At 51.5% G+C, this 23,570-nt stretch overlaps 1 protein-coding gene across 2 annotated transcripts in view; it reads right to left on the minus strand.

Annotated features, from left to right (window-relative positions):
• MPPED1 (metallophosphoesterase domain containing 1) overlaps nucleotides 1–19,477 on the minus strand; it is an 80,372-nt gene extending 60,895 nt beyond the window's left edge. Inside the window, exons 1-3 of one of the 2 annotated variants that reach the window (XM_008050252.2) lie at nucleotides 19,020–19,477; nucleotides 11,149–11,456; nucleotides 773–954 (exon numbers count right to left, since the gene is read on the minus strand). In XM_008050252.2, coding sequence (XP_008048443.1) covers nucleotides 773–954; nucleotides 11,149–11,372 — 406 coding nt within the window. In that variant the 5' untranslated portion in view covers nucleotides 11,373–11,456; nucleotides 19,020–19,477. Of the gene's footprint in view, nucleotides 1–772; nucleotides 955–11,148; nucleotides 11,457–15,241; nucleotides 15,444–19,019 lie in introns of those variants that run through there. The other variant, XM_021708390.1, reaches the window with a different exon arrangement.
• Between the last annotated feature and the right edge of the window lie 4,093 nt (nucleotides 19,478–23,570).

The following is a 23,570-nucleotide window of genomic DNA, read 5'->3' on the forward strand; positions in this document are numbered from 1 at the left end:
CACACGGGGCTGCGTACGGAGGTGAGCCGGCCCCGCACCCACGCCTCTGTGACAGCAGGCCTGGGCACCGGGCTGCGCAGGGGCCATCCATCTGTCTTCCCGGGCGGGGACAGTGACGCCTCACTGGGAGGGTTCTCTGGATTTCAAGATGCAAAACTTTTCCCAGGGGTCCCCCCCAGTTTTAATTCTTTCTTATTTTGGAAAAAAGCGCAAAGACAAAACCCTGGGGACATGCTGTAAATCATCACCCGCCATCACACATAGTGTGGAAAAGCACTCTGCCGCCTCGACCAACAGCAGCCCACAGGAACCCACATCTGGTCCCCTGAGGAAACCATCTCCGTGGCAGTACATACACTGGCATCACCATTCTCAGAGATCATTCACTCATTCACCCATTCAGCTACTCATCCATTCATTTATTCAATTATTTATTAACCACCTGCTTGTGCCAGGTGTTGGGGGCTGGACACACAAGTGGGCAAACACCGATGTGAGCAGAGTCCTGTTGAGAGGGGGTCCCCCAGGCCAAAACAATTCCACAAAGGAGAAGTCACAACCAAGACAGTAGCTGGGGCAGGAGAGGTCCAAAGTGGAGGGGATAGAGGAGCGTGACCCGGTCCCAGAGGTCAGGGAAGGTGAACGGGCAAAGGCCAGGGAGGAGCCCTGGGCAGAACAGGCCAGGCAGCCAGACAGAAGGGTGGCCCAAGGAGCTGGCGGGAGCCCACGTCCTGCCCAGCACAGTCGGCCATCCCAGGCAGGGGGGACCTACCGAGCCACTCGTTGAACTTCTTCACCTCGCTCGGGAGTCCCAGCTCAGTGAAGTCCCCAGCGTGGATCAGCACGTCACCATAGGGCATCTGGATGGGGTCCGTCCTCGAGTGGGTGTCGGAGACACAGACAAAGCGGGTGTAGCCCGGAGGCTTGGGGGCATCATGAGGCACCGGGTCCACCCTGTGGGGAGAGAAGATACCGCGGGTCACGGGGCCAGACCCGAAGCTCAGGGCTCCAACCACTCAGATCGGATTCACCAGACCAAGGACTGAGGGTCCAACCTCCCCGGTGGGCTCATCTGGGTCTGAATCCTGACTCTCCCGCTCACTAGCCGGGCGAGACACTTTCGGCCCCTGGGCCTCAGTTTCTCCTCTGTAACATGGAAACCTCAGAGGGCTGTTGTGGGGTTTAAAAGAAACGGGAGTGTCTGGCCATTGCGTTCACACTGCAGCCTCCTGGTCACCATCAATCACCCCAGAGGGGCCTTTTTAGGTGTTTTTTTCCTACTCACTTCCACCTCCCCCCACGAATTTTTTTGGTTTTTTTTAAATAGATGAGGTCTCACTATGTTGCCCAAGCTGATCTTGAACTCTGGGACTCAAGCAATCCTCCCACCTCAGTCTCCCAAAGTGCTGGCATTAAAGGTGTGAGCTACTGCGTCCAGCCCCCATGAAGTCTTAACAACACAGACACTGTGTATGTCTGTTTACATACTCTATATCTGTCTATGCTTTAGACATTAAGAGCAAGACTTTTTTTTTTTTGAGTCGGGGTCTCATTCTGTCGCCCAGGTTGGAGTACAGTGGTACCATCGTGGCTCACTGCACCCTCAATCTCCTGGGCTCAAGCAATCTTTCCACCTCAGCCTCCTGAGCAGCTGAGACCACAGGTGCATGCCACCATCCCTAGTAAATTTTTTTAATCTTTTTGTAGAGACAAAGTCTCACTATTTTGCCCAGGCTGGTGTTGAACTCCTGGTCTCAAGCAATTCTCCTGCCCCAGCCTCCCAAAGTTCTGGGATTACAGACGTGAGTCATCGTGTCCCACTGAAAGCAAGACTTTTCTCACTTCCCCCCCCCCAAGAGCCAGTTTCCACCCCTTGGGGGCACTATTGCCCCCACTGAGAATGCATGAACTGAAGTCCACAATCCAGTCAGAACTGACTCCCCAGTGCCGTGCAGAATGCACGCACCATTCCAGGGGAGCCAGGTGGGAAACAGGGGATTTCATGGTAACACGAGAAATAAAAACACTAAACACAAGAGTCCGTGTTTTCAAAACAATGAGACAGTTGGATGATTTTTAGACCAAGGTCCTTCCAGGGTTGTGTAAGAAAGCACGCCTGGTATCAGAAGACCAGGCTTCCCTGGCCTGTTTGCATGTCTGTAAAATGGAGTGACTTCACCAAGCAAAAATACTCAGAAAATGTTTAAAAGGTGGATCCTTGTTCCTCAGAAGCCCATGGTGGCCCTCTGGTTTGACAGACGAGGACACTGAGGTCCAGCTGGCCCCAGACACCCCAATGTGGACATGGGCTAAAGAACTCGACCCCTGGCTCCCAATCCAGTGCTCTCTCCACTCCACACCGCCTTCCCAGCTGAATGGTTTTACCGGGCTCAAAACTCTTAAAAACAATGCAATGACATTTCAACAAGCAACTCTCTCCAAATGAGTATGCCACTCGAGGAGTTGTGTTTAAATCTAATTATGCGGCAAACCAAAAGCGGTACCATATCAGTTACATAAATACTTTTAAAGACATCTTTCTAATTATCCTTTTTTTTTCAGACAATATACTTCGAAGAAATTTAATTAACACCTTACGAGAGACGTGGATTCGGCATGCTAATGTGCAGGGTGCATTAGCACGCTCCACCCGCCGCTGTCGGAGGCGCCAAGCCAGCCTCTCCCCATCGCCACGCTGTGGCAGAAGGAAGCCCCTTGGCCTCTTCTGAGGGTTGCTAAGCCAAGGAAGAATCCCAGTTGGACCGGACAAGGGAGAAGAAGACAATTCTCTGCGTGAGTCCAGTGATGACAAGCCAGGAAGGGGCTGGGAGCTCATCCTCTTTTCATTCTTTCATTCATTCATTCCCTCATCCATTGAATGCAACAATACTTTGTGCCAGCCTGAGCTCAATGGGGGGGCCACAGGGATGAATCAGGCCTGATTGCTGCCTGCAAGGAGCCCACAGACTGATGGCGGAGGCAGACTTGGCCAGACAATGACATTACAATCACCTGCTTTGATAGACAGCAGTGGGGCTGAGGCCCAGAGAAGACCCTTAACTGGCCAAGCACCTCTGGAAGCTTCCAGCAGGAAGCAAGGCCTGAGCTGGTCTGGAAGCTGAACTCTCCGTCTTAGCAATTTCCACTACTCCTCTGCCCTCTGGGGCCTCCTCCAACAACCCCTTCCTTCACGTCAGTCTAGCTGGCTGTGACTCCACCTGCACCCCTGCCCACCGCACCCCCGACACACATCTGATTGGACGACGGGCAGCCAATCACTACTGGGCTACTGGCCTGGCCCAGGAACATGGAATCCAATTCACTCATTCTCATTCTCTCTCTCTCTCTCTCTCTCTCTCTCTCTCTCTCTCTCTCTCTCTCTCTCCCTCTCCCTCTCCCTCTCTCTCACTCTCTCTCTCTTTCTCTCTCTCTCTCTCATATTCTCTCTTCTCTTTTCTCTCTCTCATATTCTCTCTTCTCTTCTCTTCTCTCTCTCTCTCTCTCTCTCTCATTTTGAAGATACCACAAGGTGGCAAAGGCCAAGTCAAAGAGACAAAGAAGAGAGAGACAGGGAGCCCAATGCCACCCCCTGAGCTACCTCTGGCCGCAACTATCTATCCTCCTGAGAGCCCCGCCCAGCAGAGAAACCCCAAGAGGGCCTCAGCTCCCACCGCAGCCACCAGCCAAAAGCCGTGTGGATTCCAAAGGCTCTGATCGGGCTGGGCCTACTGTTGGAGCCAGGGCTCTTTAAATTAACTCTGCTCTTATTTCCCTATACCCCAAGGCTTCTGGAGCACAGAAAAGATGCAAACCTAGTAATCCCAAGAGAAGAAAACAGACTCTTATATCCCTGTACAGTCTTCCAGCTATTTGGATAGCCACAGATGCTCAACTTTGAAATAATAACAGCAATAACAATATTGGTGATTCCCACGTATTGAGAGTTCATGATGTGCTAAGCATGTTACAGGCATTTGTTCTCTTCACCCCCATAATAACCATCCAGGCAGGGAACCATGAGTAACCCCACTTTACAAGTGAAGAAAGTGAGGCTCAAAAAGTGATACCCATGATCTCAGCTACAGAAGCAGACAGAGCTGACATTTGAAGCTGGGTTTTGGTCCCAGAACTCACATCAGGCTATCAAGTCGGACTACTTCCAGTCCTGACTTCATTCCATTCAGTCGATGTATAGACAAATCCTTATCGGGTGCCCCTTAAATCCCAGTCACCTGCTAGGTGTGAGGGATACACCTGTGGACCAGACACCCACAGAGGACTCTGGTGTGAGGCTCCTGGGAACCCTATCTGTGTTTGGAAGTGGGGGAAACAGCAAGAAGAGTTGAAATATGGAGAAAGAGACCATGTATGAGAGAGCATCATTGGACCCCTAGATCTAGCTGTACCTGAAGCTAGACCCAAACCTAAACCTCTTAGCAAATCACGATTTGCTCTTTTTCATCCTTAAGGCAATTTAAATTGTGCTTCTGATCCCTGCAAGGGCAAAATCCTGACTAACAACCCTGAGTCACAACAGTCCTGTGGACTAAGTAACTGAGGCCCGGAAAAGTTAGTTCCATGCCCGAGGTCCCAGCTAGTAAAACAGTAGAATTTGAATCCAGGTGTTCACAACAAGAATCTGAGCACCTAACCTCAACACCACCTTGTGACTTTAAAAAAAAAAGGCAAAATGGTTATTTCCCAGTGATATTCTGTAGGAATCAGAGATAAGGTACAGGAAAAAAAATGTTCCTTGTCTCCTGGAGTCACCCAACTTCCGCAAAGCTTCTGCCTACTGGGGTGGCTCTGAGACCCATCACCAGCTCTCCCCAGCCTAACACCAGGAACCACAGCAGCAGGATGGTGCAGAACAGAGAACATGGCCTCCAGTGCCCAGATCTGTGCTGGCACCCCAGTTCGGTGATCTCTTTCGACCTTCCCCGCTGGAAGCCCTGATGCTCACACCCCTGCAGTGCCCCTGCAACCCTGTTCTTGGTTCTTTCTCTCCCAAAACCTTCAGCTCCCTGGAAGTGTAGTTCCTGGTGCCAAAGGCCCAGGTAGGCTTCAGAAGTAGAGGCTGTTACCCCCATTACCACATTCCTGGGGAAATGGGTACTCTGAAGGTCCAGGTGGGGACAGAGGTTCCAACGACATGTCCAGTCATGGATTGAGCATTGGCCATGGTGTTTTAAAATGAGAAGGACCTAGCCAGGCATGCTGGCTCAAGCCTGTAATCCCAGCACTTTGAGAGGCTGAGGAAGGAGGATTGCTTGAGACCAAGAGTTCAAGACCAGCCTGAACAACATAGCAAGACCCTGTCTCTACAAAATATATTTTTTTAAATTAGCTTGGCACGGTGGCACATGCCTGTAGTCCCAGCTACTTGGGAGGCTGAAGCAGAAGGATTGTTTGAGTTCAGGAGGTCGAGGCTGCAGTGAGCTGTAATCGTGCCACTGCACTCTACCTTGGGCAACAGAGTGAAACACCGACTCGAAAAACTAAAAATAGAAAAGAAAATGAAAAGGGCCTCTAGTCCCTTCCTCTCATTTTACAAATGGGGAAACTGAGGCCTGAGAAGGGGCAATGGCTGACCAGCTCAGTCTCACACAACAACTGCCCTGACTCCCTGCCCAGTGCTCATGTCATGAAGCACTGGTTCCCGAATGACCCAGTCACATGCCATGTTGTCCTCCTATATCCCAGGACTGACCTTCTTTCCCACCTCTGGCCTCTGCTTTTGCTGGTCCCTCCACCTAGAGTAACTAGCTCTACTCAAGTTAAAGCTCTACTGGTCCTCAAAGCCCAGGGGTTAAGCCACCTCTGCCAGGAGGCCCTCCTTGATCCCCGACGCTCTTCCTGGGCCTTGCTACCTGCTTCGCCCTGGCTCCCTTTCCTTTCCTTCTTCCCACCCACTGTGCTAGGCTCCATGACGCAGCCCCATGCTCTTGAAGGGGCGAGCCACTTGGGACACTGTCCCACAAACGCACATGTGAGCTCAGATTGAAGCACGTGCCACGAAGGGGGACTCTGAGCATCTAGAGCTGGGGTGGCAGAGGGGGCTTGGCCTGATCTGGGGAGGGATCAAGGAAGAAGTGACAAGTAGGTGAGTTCTTTCTTTTTTTTTTTTAGAGTTGGAGTGTCGCTCTGTCGCCCAGGCTGGAGAGCAGTGGCATACACTCACAGCCACCCCAGCGTCGACTTGCTGGATCAACCTGCTGGGCTCCAGCGATCTTTCCGCCTCAGCTTTCCAAGTAGCCAAAACTACAGGCGCGCACTACCACGCCCAGCTAATTTTTGATTTATTGTAGAGACGAGGCTTTGAACCTGCGTGTTCAGGCAATCCACTCGCCTCAGCCTCCCAAAGTGCTGGGATTACAGGCTGGGCCACCGAGCCCGGCCAGGTGAGTTCTAAAGAAGGAGTCAGTGTTCAGCGGGCAAAGAGTTGAGGAAGCAGAGGGAACAGCAGGTGCAAAGACCTGAAGCAGGAGGAAGAATGGAATGTTCAAGAAACCAGAAGCGGCTGCTGCTGCATCTGTTGCCCAGCAGGAGAGGATGCAGGATGAGGCTTGAGAGTCAGGCGGTCCCCAGTTTTGAGTCCTCTCCTCCTGTCTGGCCCCACTGCTCCCTCCCTGGGCTTCAGGCTGAGCCCACCGTGCACAGACTGAGTAGATACACCACACAGAGTGGGGTGGGAGACCCAGTTCCTTGCACTCTCCTTCCAAAGCCTCGGCTCCCTCATCTGCAGAGCAGGGATCCACACACCGATCTGGCACCGCTGGAAGAACCAGGAACAAGATACAAAGGGGTTACTCCAGGCCTGGCACACAGCTGGACTCGGCCACCTGATTCTATGACATTGTCAAGAACTCAGCACAGTCTGAGGAGCTCAGAGGGTCTTCAGAGGAATGACTCAAGTCTCCACCACGACTTTTTTTTTTTTGGAGTCAGGGTCTCATTCTGTTACCCAGGTTGGACTATAGTGGCACAATCACAGCTCACAACAGCCTCAACCTCTTGGACTCAGGCGATCCTTCCGCCTCAGCTTCCCAAGTAGCTGGGATTACAGACATGTGCCACCATGTCCAGCTGATTTTGGTAATGCCCAGGCTGGTCTCGAACTCCTGGGCTCAAGCAATCCTCCCACCTCAGCCTCCTAAAGTGCTGGGATTACAAGCATGAGCCACCATGCTTGGGCTTGCTTTACTTATTTATTTATGTATTTATTTACTTACTTATTTATCTAGGTCAGCATCTCATTCTGTCACCCAGGCTGGACCGCAGTGGCATAATCACAGCTCTCTGTAGCCTTGACCTCCTGAGCTCATGTGATCCTTCCACCTCAGCCTCCTGAGTAGCTGGGACTACAGGCCCATGCCACCACACCCAGCTAATTTTTGTTTTTTGTAAAGAGGAACTCTCCCTATGTTACCAAAACCTATCTCAAACTCCTAGGCTCAAGCCATCCTCCCACCTCAACTTCCCAAATGGATGGGATTACAGGCGTGAGCCACCATGTCTGGCCACCGTGATTCTTTCTAAAGGCCAGAGAAAAGAGTTGCTGTGCCTGACGCCAAGACCTTCAGGGGCGCCCATATGACACCTCCAGGATAACCACGTCCCTCAACATTACCCTTGCCTTCTCGCTGGCCACCAGACCTGCCCCCACAGAACAGAAGGGCAGGTGCCTGAAAGGGTACTCCCGAGGCCCCTACGGGGCTTCTCAGCTGCCAGGGAGAGGACTCTGCCATCTCAGGGACCACAATCCAGAGGCCCAGTTCTGGAGATTCATTACCCGGGCAAAGGCGGCCTGGTTACTGGCAGGGTCTCTGGGGGCAACTGCATGAATCGCACGACTCAATCAGAGGCCACGTTTGGACTGTCACTATTGTTATTAAATATAAATTGTGGGTTTATTAAATAAGGCCCCCTGCTTCTCACCCTGGAGACAAAGCCCAGGGCGGCAACAAATCACATGTCGGGAAGTGGCAGCCACCCTCCCGCCTCTCCCGAGGTGGAGCAGCCAACTCGCCATGGAAACCTGCCCAGCCACCCCAGCAGTCTGCACGCATCCCCACACTCAGGGCACAGAGTCTGAATGAAGGTAGTGGGAGGCGGTACTCCACCCCCTCAGTCCCTGTGCCCACCCTGGATTCTTCCAGCTGCATGCTTTACCCAGCACCCTGTCCGAACCCCAGCAGCCCCATTGGCAGAAGGAGCCAGGAACCCTTGCCATCATAGTGGGAGGTGGCAGTCCAGAGCCGTCCAGGACGGGGTGGGGCAGACCGGGTGTGAATCCTTGCAGGGCCCAGTCTAACTCCCCAGCTAAGCTCTTTCTCCACAATTCACATCATTACCAGTGTCATGTGCCATCACATGCCTTTGTGACACCTTTGCTAATCGTCTACCATCCATGGGCTATAAGCTCAGCACAAGCAAGAATTGGCCTTCCATCACTGCTGGGTCCCAAGCACCTAGCCCAGGTCTTGAGTGTACTCACAAAACTGAACACCTGCTACCTGCTTGGTCCTGTTCCATGTGGATTTACCTGTTTTATCCCCAGTATGACCACTGTGAGCAGCACTTTATGGTTGGGGAAACTGAGGCACCAAGAATCATGACTGCCACCCAGGCGGGCTAGCTCAGAGCCTGAATTCCTAACCAGCAAGCTACTCGGCTGCTCACAAATGTCTCAAATGAATGAATAAAATGAATAAACATAAGAACGGAGAGCCTTCCGTTACTCAGTTAAATGGCGAAATCACTCCTCTCTCATTTCACCCTTCTTCAGGACACAGTCTGGCCCACAGGGGCCTACGAGTCTCCTGTACTCTCCACCCAGCTGGGTGGCTCTGCAGTTCTCAGACACTCCCTTTTCGCCGCTACCTGCAGGCTCTGACCCTGCCCCACCTTCTGCCAGGCCCACCTCCTTCTCACACTCCCTCCCAACTTGCTACACCTACTTCTCCTCTGCTGGGCTCAGCCTAGAAGTCATCTTCTCCAGGATGTCCTCCCAGAACCCCCCAAACAGACAAGGGCACCGTCGGCCTCCTCTCCCTGCCTTCCCGTTTCCCTGGCTCTGGAAGCATCCTGGGTGTCTGCCTGGCCCAGGCAGGGGCACTGTAAATAACTAACTGCTCACCACAGTGGTCTGTGGTGCTGGGGACCCTCTAAGATGAGCGAGCACACAGGTGCACATGCAGATAAACTCCACCTGCTATGGGGGCTCTGGTGCTCTCTCCGTTCCCGCTGGGCAGGAATCCAGCCCTGTCGCTGGGACCTCAGGCACAGTCACCTCCAACCCACTGGCTGGAGGACTAACTCCACCAATGAAAGAGAAAACCCAGCCCAGGGAAGGCGTCCTCCCTACAGCGGCCCTGCCAGGCCTCACTGTCCCAGAGACCTACAAGCAGCACGCCCGAGACCCACAGCCTTCCATCCTGCCAGAATCTGCCAATCTGACTCCAAAAACAGAAAATCAGAGGCAGCTGCCCAAACAGAAATCTACCAAAAAGTAAAGCAGGCAGCCACGAACAAGACAGACCCCAGGAAAACAAGCATCTTCCCAAGCAAGACCCACTGGGAAGAGGATGCTTCTGGCACCAGAACCCACCCCAGGCCAATGCCTGCCACCTGCCACAGCCCTTCCCTGTACCCTTTATAACAGAGGCCAGGTCCGAAGGAAACCACATGGGGATAAGGGGTAGCACCCCACTCACCCCTCCAGGCCAGGGTTTCCAAAGTCCTACAGCTGTTTCTCTGAGTGGTCCACATACTGGCTTCTCCAGCATCCCTGAGGACAGTGGCTGGGGCCCCACAAGAACTGCTGCCCAGGAGTGGTGTTCATGGCCTTACCAGGAGTTCAGGGTCTGGACCCGCAAGGGGCATTGGATCTGTGGGCAGCCAAGAGGACCTCCTAAAGGTCCTACAGTGCCGGATCATCCACCATCACAGCTCCCTATGCTGTCACCTCCCTACTCTCTAGGGGCTCACTCGTGATCCAGGCCCAACACAGAGGCAGACACCTGGAACAGTCTGGCAAAAGTACGACAGCTGAGGTGACAGATGACCTCACTCTCAAGTGGAGGTGGGAACAGCCACTGACATCACAACCCAAGGATGCAGAGCTGCAGGGTCTGGAGAGAGCCCTGGACTGGCGTCAGGCAGCCTGAGTTCAAGGCCAGCTCTGGCACTTGCCAGCAGGGTGGGCTTGGGGGCCTCTAGTCCCCCTCCAGTTAAGCTCTGCCATGCAGAGTTGATGGGAGGGGCAATGGAGATAAGCGGGAAGGGGTTTTCTGGGAACACAGGGAGTCACCCAGAGTAGGGCCAGGAGCCTATCCGCCTCCACCCGGAGCCACCCATACCTCTCTCTCTAGGACCTCAGAAAACATCCAAGGAGGAGAAAGGCTCGACCCGCACACATACATAAGGACAGGTCCCCAGTGCTGCTCCAAGGGTGTCTTGAGTCTGTGCACTCCCCCAGGCCTCACTACCCAGGCACCCCCATATTTTCCATCAGATCCCCAGGGATCAGGCAGAAGAACACCCTAGACTTTTTGGAAAGGTGTCTCTGCTTTCAAGAGGAAAGTACTAGGATCTGAACGAAAGAAATGGGTGGTTGAGGTGAAGGGGAGACAAACAGCCCCAGACTGGGGTCCTAACCTGCCACGAGGCCCGTAGCAAGTCCCTTCCCCTCTCTGGGACTCTGTCTCCCCATATGTTCAGTGAGGAAGGTAAATCGGACCAGGGGTCACCAACCCAAATCTCAAGAAGAAGAGGTGGAATTTAGCCTCCTAGACATCGCCAGGAGGACGAGCAGGCCTAGAGTTGCCAGGCCTTTTGGTTTCATAAAATGAAGCCAGAAGTCTGGATTTTTATGCGCATTCACCTCTTTTAAAAATATTTGTAAGACATTTCTCCCAGCCAAATTAAACAGGAATGTGGCCAGAACCGGCCCACAGGCCATCAATCTGCAACTCCTCACAGGTTCTTCCCAACTCAGAACCCGGTGATCCTAGGATTCCAGAAACGTTGCAGTCAACAAATGTTTAACGCTTGGTAACAGCGCACCCAGAAGCCAAGAGGCACCCCCAGGTCCGTGAGCCCACCCTGGGTGGCCGCCGCCCCCCACGTCCCGCCAGTCCCACTTACATCTGCACATGCGGTGGCTGGAAGCGGCCCTGGTTGATGTTGTAGAAGGTGAAGGCCTGGGTGGGGTTGGAGCTGTACTCGTCCACCTCGATGATGAGACGGCTGTGCTGGTGCCGCCGAGCAGCCATCACGTGGGACTGGGAGAAGGCCATGCCCAGGCCGCAGGGGAGGAGGGCCAGGGCCTCCGCCTTCAGGACGCCGGCATCCCACCTAGAGCGCCACATGGACCTCCGCTGGCCGCCCGGGCATCTCCTGCTGCCGCCGCCGCCGCCGCCACCGCCCGGCCCCCCGCCAGACCTGGAAACAGACTGAGGAGACGGAGCAGAACCATGCGACAGTTAATCTGTTTGGGATTTGCTTTATTTAATGTCAGATGAAGATTTAGAAAGAGGGAGAGGGCGGGGGGGGAGAAAAAAACACAGTCGTACAGCTCAAAAACTCATTACAAATCTTTCCAACTCAGCAGTTTGATGAATATACTTTGGTAAAAAGAAAAGGGAAGGGAGGGAGGGGACAAGAAGAAGAAAAAAAAACCCACAGTGCTGTGGATAGATGCATGCATGGCCCAACGTGTTTAAATACTTAAGGCATTTTTTTCCCCTCAACAAAATCCTCCAAAGCCCACAGGGTGACAGTGAACTGGGGTGAGACAATGGCTGGTGTTTTGTAAACAGCGAAGTTTTACTTTTCAGAATTGGGGAATAGGAAGGATTCCCCTCCAACCCCGCCCCCTCCCCACAGACCCCCAAACACACCCACACAGACCCACACCCACACCCCTGCAAGCCCAAGCAGGTGGAGACACCATGGGCGAAAATTCCTTCCTCCACTTCAGTTTCACCTAAAGATATCTTTCAGTGGCGCCCAGAGAAGGGGTTTTCCCAGACGGGTTGCCATATACCTCTTTGGCTCAGGGAAGGGTGGCTGAGGTGAGGGGAGACAGGGAGAGGGGAAAGGAATCAACTTTGTAAAAAAAGCCTCTTCCCCAATGCCTCACTACCCTCTCCCTTCTAAGGGTCTCAGGATCCCCGATGTTTCCCCTTCGATCCACTTCGAAGCGCAGTTTGACAATGCCATATTTTCTTTTAAATGTCTTTCATTGGGCAAGTGCAGTTTGCATTTATACTTTCTGGACTACAATGGCCTCCTGACGGATCCCAATCCTGGAAACGCAGGCCCTAGGTGAAGGTCCCTACTACCTGACTTAACACAAACACAAACTTAACACTGAACACGATGGCCGGTGCCACCTTACCAAGACCATCGATTTTTCTTGTTCCTTTTCATAATCATTTTTTAAACTGCGTAAATAGGAAATGCCTTGAAGACTTTTTGTCACTTGGTCATTAAGACCCTTCAACGATTCCATTTGGACTGTATTTAACCAAGGAGAAAATAACATCATTTGAACTACTCCTGGACAGTCGTATCCCAATCACATTCAATGAAGAAAAATCCCTTCTGCTTTGCGCTTGGAAGAAGAATCGACACAGTCAGAAAACAAATGAGATTAGGAAAATGACAAAAATTAGAGACGGGAGAACATTTTAATTATGTGCAAAGGAGAAATGGGTTATTAATTTTTTTTTAAAATCTCAATCGTCTCTATAAAAGGTGAAATAAATAGGAATATCCTCCTCCTCTCCCAGTCGTCCCCCCAAAAAACACATCCTGATTCACAACACATACCCTCCACCTGGAAAGACAGGGCAATGTCTGCTTTTTCCTTAGGACACTCTTGCTCCCATCTTTGTCCCTGCCAATTGTTTCTAAGTGAGTCAGTTCTCCCTGAAGATGCCAAGGCAGCAGGCCTCTGTGGTGGGTAGGCTGGGGTCTCCGAGACGCGGGGCTCACAGAGTCAGCTGTGTTCAGCCTGTCTGTAACTGCTGCCAGCACCAGGAAGGCCTGGGAAGGCCTCAGGGCGCCAGACTCCAGGGTCCAAGTCTCTACCAGCTCGGAACCAGGCCTGTCCATATCTGGACAGGGGTTTGAGCCCCAGCATGGTTGACTCGCTGTGTGACCTTAGGCCAATGTCCTGACCTCTCTGAATCTGAGCTTTCTCTTCTGGAAAATGGATTTGAGGGTCATGCCGCCTTCCAGGGTGGGTGTACAGGTTAAATGGGGGAAGGAAGCAGGAATCTTGAGTACGGTGCCTGGCAGGAACCAAGAGCCCAGTTAACATGTGATGACCACAGTCACCAATCTGTTCAATTTGGTCCCCACGTATTGAGGGGCTGCTGTCAGCGGGTGCAGCCTGGGTACGGGCGTGGTGAGCCAAGGAGTCAGTCCCAGGAGCTGACGGCACGCTGGAGAACTTGAACCTTTCTCAAATGCAAGCTGATCACATTGCTCCTTTGCTTGAAATCCTTGCCATGGTGCCTCTAGCAAGGACCCTTAACCACAAGACCCTGCATGGTCTGGCCTGCCCTGATCCAGCCACACAGGCTCTTTGTGCCCAGAGACTTTCAGCTAATGGGGCCATGCTCTTATTCAGAGTCACACAATTCCAACTTTATCAGGGTTTTCCTCTGAACTGCTCACCACCTAGGAGTCAGGTATTCATTCCTGTGTCTCCAGTTTTACAAACGAGAAAGGTGCGTCTCAGGGAAGTGACATCTCCTGCTAGCATCAGACAGAGAATAGCGGGCGGAACTGAAACCCAGACCCGGTTGCCAGGTTCCCTGACTATCTCCTTCCAGTTGGATAGCTCTGCCCTCCTCTCCAGCTGGCTGAAGCCAACTCCCCTTCCTTTCAGTTATGCCAGGGTCTTCCCAAGAGAGGCCTAGATCCTGGGTCTTCCTGCCAGGGTCCTGGGAAGAGCCTGAGTGGCCCCTGAGAGCAAGGCCCAAGTCTCCCCTCCACCCCTGTATGTCAGCTCCAGCCCCCACCAGCTGTGTGACTCTGAGCAAGCAGCTTAACCTCCAGAAGCTTGGTTCCCTCCTCTACACAGAGAGAAAAACTCCCTACTTCATAGGGCCATGAATATTAAATGAGGTGACATACAAACTACGCTTATCTCAGAGCCTAGTGCATAGTAAGTGCTCAATAAATGTTTGGTTGCTATTATTTTTGTTATGATCGCCCCATGGCCAATTGCAAATGCTTTACGAGTATTACATTAGCAGAGGGAAGGAGGAATGGTGGATGGAGGAAGGGTTGCAGGGACGATGGATGCAAGGACAGAGTGTGCATCCGACCAGATTATGTGGCCCTATCCCCAGTGCCCAGCACAGGCCTGGCGAGGGTGGGTGTCAAGAGAGCTCAGCCAAAGACTGAAAAGTCTTTGTCCCTTTCCCCTTCCCCCACGCCATAACTCTTCAAGGAGGTCACCAGGCTGGGCACAGCCCTTGTGAAAGAGGGGTCCCAGGGCCCTCCACCCAGCCTCACCCCAGAGAAGCAGGCACCGGCATGCGGACAGCCTGCAGGGAGGGAGAAGGGCTCTGCACCAAGGGACTCAGCGGGGGCGGGAAAAGCAGGCGGCGAGGCACCCCGGAGGCACTCTGCGGTGAAATGCTGCATTTCACATAAAGGGGGTTCGCAATGGGCCCTGCTCGGAGAAACCAGGGAAACTGGGAACGCAGCGCCTCCTTTTAATACCCATTTAATATTGATGGAGCCGCAGCAGCGCGTAGCCGCGTTTGAGAAGGCGAGCGTTCTCTGCCCGGCAGCAGATCCACGGAGAGGGGGGCCACGTCTCCCCAACAAACGGCTTTTAACTGGGAAGCATTTACACCTGGTCCACAAAACAACAGCACCAGCAATGCAGTGGTGCCTGGGCCCCACGGCCACGGGGGGGACCACCTGGGCCTCTGTCCTGGCTCTCAACAGAGTGACCTTGAACAAGTCACACATCCTGGTAGGGCCGCAGGTGCCTCCTCTGTGCAAGTGGGTGGGGCGTGTGAAACTATGGAGAGAAGCAGGCGATGAATAAATGACTGCACTACTCATTCAACAAATATTAGTCACTGTTCCAGGTGTCAGGAAAGGCAACAGAAAAGCAAAGAGGTTCCTGCCCTCAAGGAATAGGGAGGTGGGGACAATAAGGTAAACACAGAAGTAAACAGAAAAGACACTTTCAGATAATAACATGTACCTGGAAGAAGACAGAGCCGGTGATGGGGTAATAGTAATGAGGGGTTCCTTTAAATCAGATGCTCAAGAAAGGTCTGTCTGAAGAGGTGAGGTCACCTCACACACAGATGATGAGAGGAGCCAGCCACGCCCAGACCTGGGGAAAGAGATCCGAGGCAGAGGAAACAGCAGGAGCAAAGACCCTGAGGCACAGGGAGCATCAAAAAACGATCTTGCTTCTGTTGTTGTTGGCCATTGGCATGCTTCTGCACTGGAAAAGAACCTGGACTCTGAAATCAGAGGAAATCAGACTCTGCATTCAAATCAGTCTCAGACACTGCTGAGTTGCGGGACACTGGGCAAGTTACACAGCCTGTTTCCATTTTCCCATGAGTCGCCTCAAGGAGTTATAGTAGAGAGGGAACTAGCCCGTGCCGGTCCCTCCATAAAGGCCCAGGAAGCCCAGATTGGGAGGCTGTGGGTCCTCCTGGCCCAGTGCTTCTTGAAAAAGTTCCTCTGTTTAAGGGCTTGCTTTTCAAAAGTCTTTTTTTTTTTTTAACAAGTTGGGTTCTCGGCCAGGCGCAATGGCTCAAGCCTGTAATCCCAGCACTTTGGGAGGCCGAGGCGAGAGGACTGCCTAAGCTCAGGGGTTCGAGACCAGCCCGGGCAACTTGATGACACCTTGTCTCTACAATAAATCAAAACATAAGCTGGGCGTGGTAGTGCACGCCTGTAGTTCCAGCTCCTCGGAAGGCTGAGGAGGAAAGATCGCCTGAGCTCAGGAGGTAGAGGCTGTGGTGGTCGTCAGCATGCCACTGCACTCCAGGCTGGGCGACAAGAGTGAGATTCAGACTCAAAAAAAAAAAAAAAAAGATGAATTCTCTTTCTTTTCCTCTCAAAGGTATTTATTTGTTGCTCCTTGGGCACCACGAGTCCGGTTAGACCGGGGCACTCCAAGGAGAACCTGGGTGTTAGCCAAGATCCCAAAGAGCAAGTCACCATTAGGCACTGACTGTATAAAAAGTTGATGTCTAGGAAAGAGGTCAGACTTTAGGCCCCACCTCTCTGTACCACCATCCCCAACCTTGTCTGGTCTTCTGCTGTTCTTGGTCACCCATCGCCATGGTCATACCACACCTGCCTCCAGAAGGAATGTCCTAGAACTCACTTCTAACCACGCAGTTCCCTCTAGCACCCCAACCCTCCTCGGGAGCACCTGGTGCCCTCAGGTGACGCCCAGTTACTCAGGTCCCCTCAGTATGCCGCACCCACTTCTCAGACCCAGCTCAGCCGCATGGAGTTTCCCTAGCACAGCAAGGGTTCTGCCTCAGAGCCTCCACACGTGCTGTTCCCTTTGCCTGGAAGCCTCCACACTCCACCCCACCCCTGCATTCACCCCTGTTTCCTGATCATGCCCATTTCCTGACTTAGAGCCTCAGAAACATCTCCCCTGACCTCCTCAGGCAGGGTCAGGAGCCTCCACCCCCAGTCCCCCAGGGCTTCCCATAGCAAAACTCTCAACACAGTCTGGTTCTGTGTCCAAGCTGAATGAGAAGCCAAAGAATGAAATGATATGTGAATGAATGCATGAATAAATAAATGAATGGGTGAAACTGCATAGGCCTTTGAATCTGACAGCCCAGGTTCAAAAGCAGCTTTAACCTCCTGGATCCAGTTTTTCATCTGCAAACATGCAGACTCTAAACCTCCCTCCCAGGGATATTGACAACATTGAAGAACACAGGAGATGCAAACACGCCTAGCCAAGGGCCCAGCACACAGTAGGGACTCACTCAGTATCTCTTTTACTCCAATTAGAAAGTTCCTCCCCCAGGAACCTGCAAGCATCCAGCAGGGATTTTTCAGGCATTCAAGCAGCCTCCTCTTTCTCTGCCTGGAACCCTGGAGCACCTGCTTGCTCCTCCCCACCCCACCCCACCCCACTCCATTAACGAGTAAATCACTGGTTAGTTTACTTCTCAGGTGCTGTGGAAGGACCTATCCAGTACAGTCTCCCCTTGACTAGTTTTTCTAGACAAACTCTTCACCACTCCCCTCACCCGAGCACGGCTGGACACTGGTCAGCCCCAAAACATCCACTGCTCGTCTGCTGGGCCAGACCTTGTTCTGGAACTCAGATGACTCAGACAGGGAACTAGCCTTGAAGGGCTTGGACCCAGCAGGAGCAGTCAGACAGATCAACAGATTTCCTCAGAACTCAGTTATAAGGAGCTACAGTGGAGGGCTCTGTGGACCCCCGAGAAGACCCTCACCAAACCGTAAGGCCCAGAAAGGAGACTAAGAGAGAGGCCTTGGCTCACACGGTACATCTCAACAGCAGGTGGGTTTTTGCAAAAGAGACGTCACTCCAGTGGCCCATATCTGTCCAAAGACGTGTGAGGAAAAGCTTGGAGTGTTTGCACTGCCTGGGAGGTTACTGATCTGCAGCCCACAGAGATATCTGCTTTGCCTTGTGACTTGAAGCATCCACTTCCTCCCAACACAGGCCCCTCAAAGTCAGCGTGGGCCCGGGACAGCCCAGTCCACGTCTGCTGCCCCAGTGCCGCCGCTATCAGCATCCTCCTCTCTAGTTCTCAAAAGAGTACTGATGTGGAAGGTGCATGTCCCTCTGATCAAAGTCAATGTGAGGGCGTTAAGACAACCACCCACGAAAGCCCCCGGTGTTTCTATTCCATTCATTGGCATGTTGTTCACAATATTTGGGAGGCTAGAACAATATCGTGTCATCCTGAGTCCAAAACTCAGATGACAGTCAATGACCACCACACAGGGACGACTGTCTTATAAAACATGAGAAGAAGCCGCCAGAGAAAATATCTTCCCCAACAGCCTTCCCGGTTGCGGCGTTCTGAAAAACCCCACCCTTGGAAAGCTTCCACCAGATGCCAACCACGTCTTTGCTCAGACTCCTCTTCAGGTCCCTAACTGTGAGCTGGAGCAGCCCAGCAGCCCCAGCCTCTCTAACCAGCCAGCCCAAAGCGCAGCTGCCTGTTTCTCCGGGCCGGTGGCTCAGAGCGACATGGAGAGACAGCCCGCTAGGTGAAGGCGCTGCTCACTGAGGCTTTTGTTAAAATGTAGCGAAACATCACTGAAAAGCCACACCAACACCTCCTAAGTAATCCCCCCACAAGTCAAATGCAGGAGACAATATTTAATAGAAAAGTAGCCAGGTGTGGGGGTCTGGAGGGAATTCCCTTATAAGCCACAATTCTTACACAAGCTCAAAAATCACTTGAAATTGTATTTTCCCCCCCTGTTTTGCTTGTGCTTGTAAATATGCAATTGATGAGTCGATAGTTGAAAATGTCACAAAGGATAAAATAAATAAATAAACAAACAGAGAAACGCCAAGGAAAGGAAAAGAAACAAAAAGCCCAATGGGAAAAAATAAAAAATGTCCGACCTGGTCTCACCATGTCCTAAAATGACAGGCCCTTATGTGTGACCTCCCTCCTTACCAACTGTGGGTTTCCAAGGAAAGAGAGTATCAACTTGCAGCTGGTATTAGCAGCTAAGTTGAATGAGCTGATGAGCTAAGTAGATGAAGGAATCCACAAATATAGTGAAAATTAGGCCCTATTCCTTGAAAAAGGATCAGCCACAGTGACTTTAAAGCATTTACCACTTAAAAACCTTTTAGCCGGGCCCATTTTGAATTATGACTACATGATTTTAAATTACACTTTCTAATTCCTCACCACCAGCAGCCCCCAGCAGTCGCTGCCGCTTCATTTTCCAATTATGTACTTTTATTTCAGAATATGAAGAGTGCTACTTACTGGATCATGTCCTGTCTGCCACAAATAGCTGCTCACTTATTCCTTTAATTTTAGATATGAATGCAGCCGGTTTGCCCGGCTTGTCTTCAAATTCTGAATATTCTCCGTTCCCACTGCACAGAATGAGCAAAGAAACCCACAACGCTCAGGTAGAGAAATATGTTTGTAAACCAGTGCTCCACTCTAGAAATTATCATAATTCTTGATGCTTTCTAGATCCATCTAGCAGATCAGCAATCACATAAATAATAGTGAGTGGACTGATTTTTCTTCTGCAAAGTGCTCTGTCCTAGTTTTCAAAATAAAGCACTTGGCGAGTCACGTATCTGTGGAGTTGAAACGGGAAGATTCTCAGACCCGCTTCAGACATGCACACAGACATACCCACACACAAAAGGAAATAAGAGGTAAAACGTGTAAAAATCAGCATTCTCTGCACCCCCTTCCCACTTACAGATCAAGCGACACTCAACATGAATGGGGATTTGGGACAGACACGGCGAGGGAGGGGAAGAGGCAAGAAGGCTGCGGTTGCTCAGCATTCAGAGACAATTTGCAAAGAAAGTAAATGTGGATTTACAGTTCTCGTGAAAATCTATTAAACAGATGTCACTGAAGCATAATCAAATCGGCACTATGGTAATTCCACACTTGAGTCTGAGATTGGGGTTTTGCCATTTTTATGATCAGTGCAAGTGTATTTTTTGTGATTGTGCGGGAATTCGCAATTAAGGATTAAACCTCCAAAGTACGATCAATTCACTAACGAGTCTGAATGACAAACTTACAAGAGCAAAACTCCATTCTCCAACACCCCCCACCCCACCACCATCACCACCTGCATTGTGCAGGAAGCCTAGGGCAGGCGAAGGGTGGGGAGAAGGAACATTTGTTTTTTCCATGAACACTGAGACAACTAAAAAGCGCTTCGTTATGAAGGGGGAAAAGGCAGGGTGCCGGGGAGGGTTCTGGTTTCTCAGGTAGCCAGTGCAAGGCTGCAGTACTGTCCAGAAAATGCAAAATAATAAAATGAAGGGGAAATGATGTGAGTCGCCAGAAACTGTTTTCTCCTTCAAGTGATGAAATTAGCATGGGCGATGCCAAATGTGCATCGATGCCGAGCCTTACATCCTTCTTGGAAGGCGTGGATGGGAGGTGAAAAGGAGAAATAGACAAGTTCTGTTACAGAAACTTTCAGGTGTAGACTGGGACAGCGGAAAGAGGAACCCACTCCTCCGCTGGCTCTGAATCGCATGCAGATGGCAATCAACCAGAGGGAGGTTGGGGGGGGGGTGTTTGTTTGTCTGATTGGTTTTTTGCTTTTTGTTTTTTGTTTTTACCTGCAGCTGCTTCTATTTCTGCTGATGACCAGGTTCTGACATTAAGCTGACCAAGCTCACATTCAAGAAAACCCCCCACAGGGTAATTCACAGAAAGTCATGAACAGAGAAGAAATGTCTTATATCATGATTTTAGTTTAAAATGAATACGTACAATCTCAATTTGTTGCTATTTCTCTTTCCATGAGATTAAGCTGCCCTCATTGGCCACAGATACATAAATTAAGCTTGTCTCGTTAGAGGAAAAAAAGTCAAAATAAAATAAAACATTTGTGTTGGCAGCAGACTGGTCAGGTCACCAGGGAGAACCACAGTGAATCTAACTAGCCAAGAAACTATTTATACCTTTCCTCCAACACTACCCCCAAAAAGGGACTTCTTTTTTTTTTTAATTTTCTCTTGGGGTTGTTTTGCTTTTGACATTTTAGTCACCTCTGCAGACCCAAGTTGAACAGTTTCATTGGCAGTCTGGAGAGGATGCTCACTGGTGGTCTCATTCTGTGGTGACACCCACAAACCAGGAATCGGCCTGCAGGGAATGGCTTTCAGAGTGTCCCAGCACCGTCTACACGAAATGGTTCTCTCTGTGGGAGAACCTTGCTGCCCCCCAAGTGTTGAGCACATCTGGTCCTAGAGGGTGAGGCATCCAGCCAGAAGGAAGACCCCACGGACAGGCCTGTCTCTTATCGGAGGTGCCATCAGCTATGGGTACAGAATGGGCCTGAGAACCTACTACCCCTAGGTCTCTGCACCTGGGGAGCCCTTTGCCCCAGGACCCTTGCTCCGGTGCTGCAGGCAGACAAAGGTACTTATTGTTGAACAGGAAGATCTCAGGGAAAAGAAGAATAAAAAGGGAAAATTTGTGAAAAGACCCTTTTTTGTTCCCAGCGAGGGAGGGGTGATGGGAGAGACATGTCACACTGTCACATTAAAGATTGTGACAGACAATTCAGGGATAACACAGAAATTCCACCCTAACTGCAGCTCGATGCAACTTGAAAGGTATTAACTAACCTCCACTAATTGCATGTTTTTCTGTACATAATATTTACTTGTTAAAAGTCTTTGCCTGGCCGATTAATTTCCCCTGCCCCGCTATTCATGATCAGTACACAGGGCTGGAATTGGCAAAATGAAGTCATTTTGAAAGATGAAAAGATGACTGTACTTTGGGAAGGGTTTTCTTTTTTCCAGAAGTCCAGAACCTGCACCCAGAATGCTGATTTTTCTCCTTGAATGCTATCCTTCAGGGAAATCCAGTGATCATCCTTAATTCCCCAAACAAGTGGAGAGAGATGTGTCCCGCATGAGGAGAGCACACCAGGGGCCACACTGCCTATGTGGGAAGATAGCAAGTTCAAGGGAAGACAAATAAACTTCAGTCACTTTCACTGGGTGAAGATTTAATAGTCTCGTGGGTGGACTGGGAAATTTTTAAAAACAGGCTTTGCCTGAACAATGATCCCATACGTTGGTCTGTGGTGTACCTGACAGTCTGAGCTCCAGTAGAAACACCCTAGATTCCTATCCTGTTCCTGGACACAGACACAGCCCCCAGGGCATCAGCTGTGAACAATTCTAAGGCTGGTTGTATCTGAGGTACTTCCTCTGACACACAGGTGACACTCTGAGCCAGCCCACATCAATGTTATGGGGAAGTAATTCAATCCAGGCCTTCCAAAATTCCTGGGGCTGAGAAGTAAAGAGAAGGCAGTCCCACAATGAAACACTTCCGAACACACGATTAACCTCCATGACTGGATTAGCACCTTTTGACTAGCCATCAGCCAATTAATGTACCTCCAACGAATGAGCACTCGAAGAGATGTAACCATTTCAACCAAAATCCATCTTGAGAAAAAAGATTTTACAAGTGTAGTGGGGCCGCCACTCGGAAAGCCAATTTGCAGGGAGCCGGGCATCGTGAAGCAGTTTATTATGCATGGCTCCCACACAGCGGTCCCCTGTAGACTGCGCCTTGCTCCAGAATCCCTCCCTGTCACCATCGGCTCTACAGCCCTGGTGGGGTTCTCGCCTGCCTCCACTCCACCAAATCCATGAGCCCCCTCCCCAATGGTCCCTCAGTGCCCTGGCTCCCACTACCAAGGCCTCGAATCCAACTGGGATGTGGCCGTCAGTCGGCAGCTTCTCCGACATGCCCAAAAGCACATTTAGCCCTGGGCCAGGTTACTCACGAAGTTGGTTTAATTTTTTTCTTTTTGGCTATGTCCAGTCAGAGAACTGACGGTGTGTCTGCGTGACCCTGTCCCCAACCCCAGCGCAGGCAGATCCCTGCTAACAAGTCTCCCACCTCCACTCCATTCAACTCCTGTGAGCCAGCTCCACCATTCAACAGCCAGCTCACTTTTGTTCCCCCAGTTTAATTTCATAAGTGTTTGCCACTTAACAAGCTCTCCGCTGGGCCATTCAGTGGACCTGAGGAAAAAGGGCAGGGGGAGGCAAAGAAGCTCCTGGAGGGGAGATGGGAGAGAAGCCCGCCCAGCACTGGGGAAGAGACAGGGGGACAGAGTAGGGACCAGTTCCAGAGTGAGGCCTCCTGACACCAACTGGGCCACCCAGCCTGAGAAGGAAAGGTAGGGAGGAGGTGGAGGAAGGGTGGGTTACCAACCTCAAGCCCTGGACTGCCAGACTGACCCTCCTCTGGCCCTGCCCGGGCGAAGGGAGACTCTGCATGGATCCACTCTCCTGTAACACGTCCCACAACACCCAAGAGACAGAACTGCTTCTCAGCATGGGCATTCCCTGAAATATTGCCTCTGAGCACTGGGACCTGTCTGGTTAGCTGCTGAATCCCTGGCCGGGCTCATAGCATACAGCAATAAATATGGATTGAATGAGTGGATGGGTGGATGGGTGGATGGGTGGATGGATGGATGGATGGATGGATGGATGGATGGATGGATGGATGGATGGATGGATGGAAGGAAATGGATGAAGTTTCCAGCAATATCTAGCAAAAGTGGCCACTCGTCCAGCATCAGCAACCCCTCCTTCCCCCCAAACGCCGGCAGGACTTCGCTGCGCACAGTAGGCTCTCCACAGTCAGGGGCTGCTATTGTTACCGCCGTCTTCGTTACTTGCACCCCACCAGCCCGCTCCTTCCACCAGCGACTCCGCCAGCAGCCAGGAGCGACTGGCGAGCAGGGGAAAAGTTTCGCTGACCCCGCGGCCCCAGCCGGAGTCCTGCGTC

This window comes from Carlito syrichta, unplaced genomic scaffold (assembly GCF_000164805.1).
Source record: "Carlito syrichta isolate Samal-C Ts95f unplaced genomic scaffold, Tarsius_syrichta-2.0.1 Scaffold59675, whole genome shotgun sequence".
In the NCBI taxonomy this organism is placed as follows: Eukaryota; Metazoa; Chordata; class Mammalia; order Primates; family Tarsiidae; genus Carlito; species Carlito syrichta.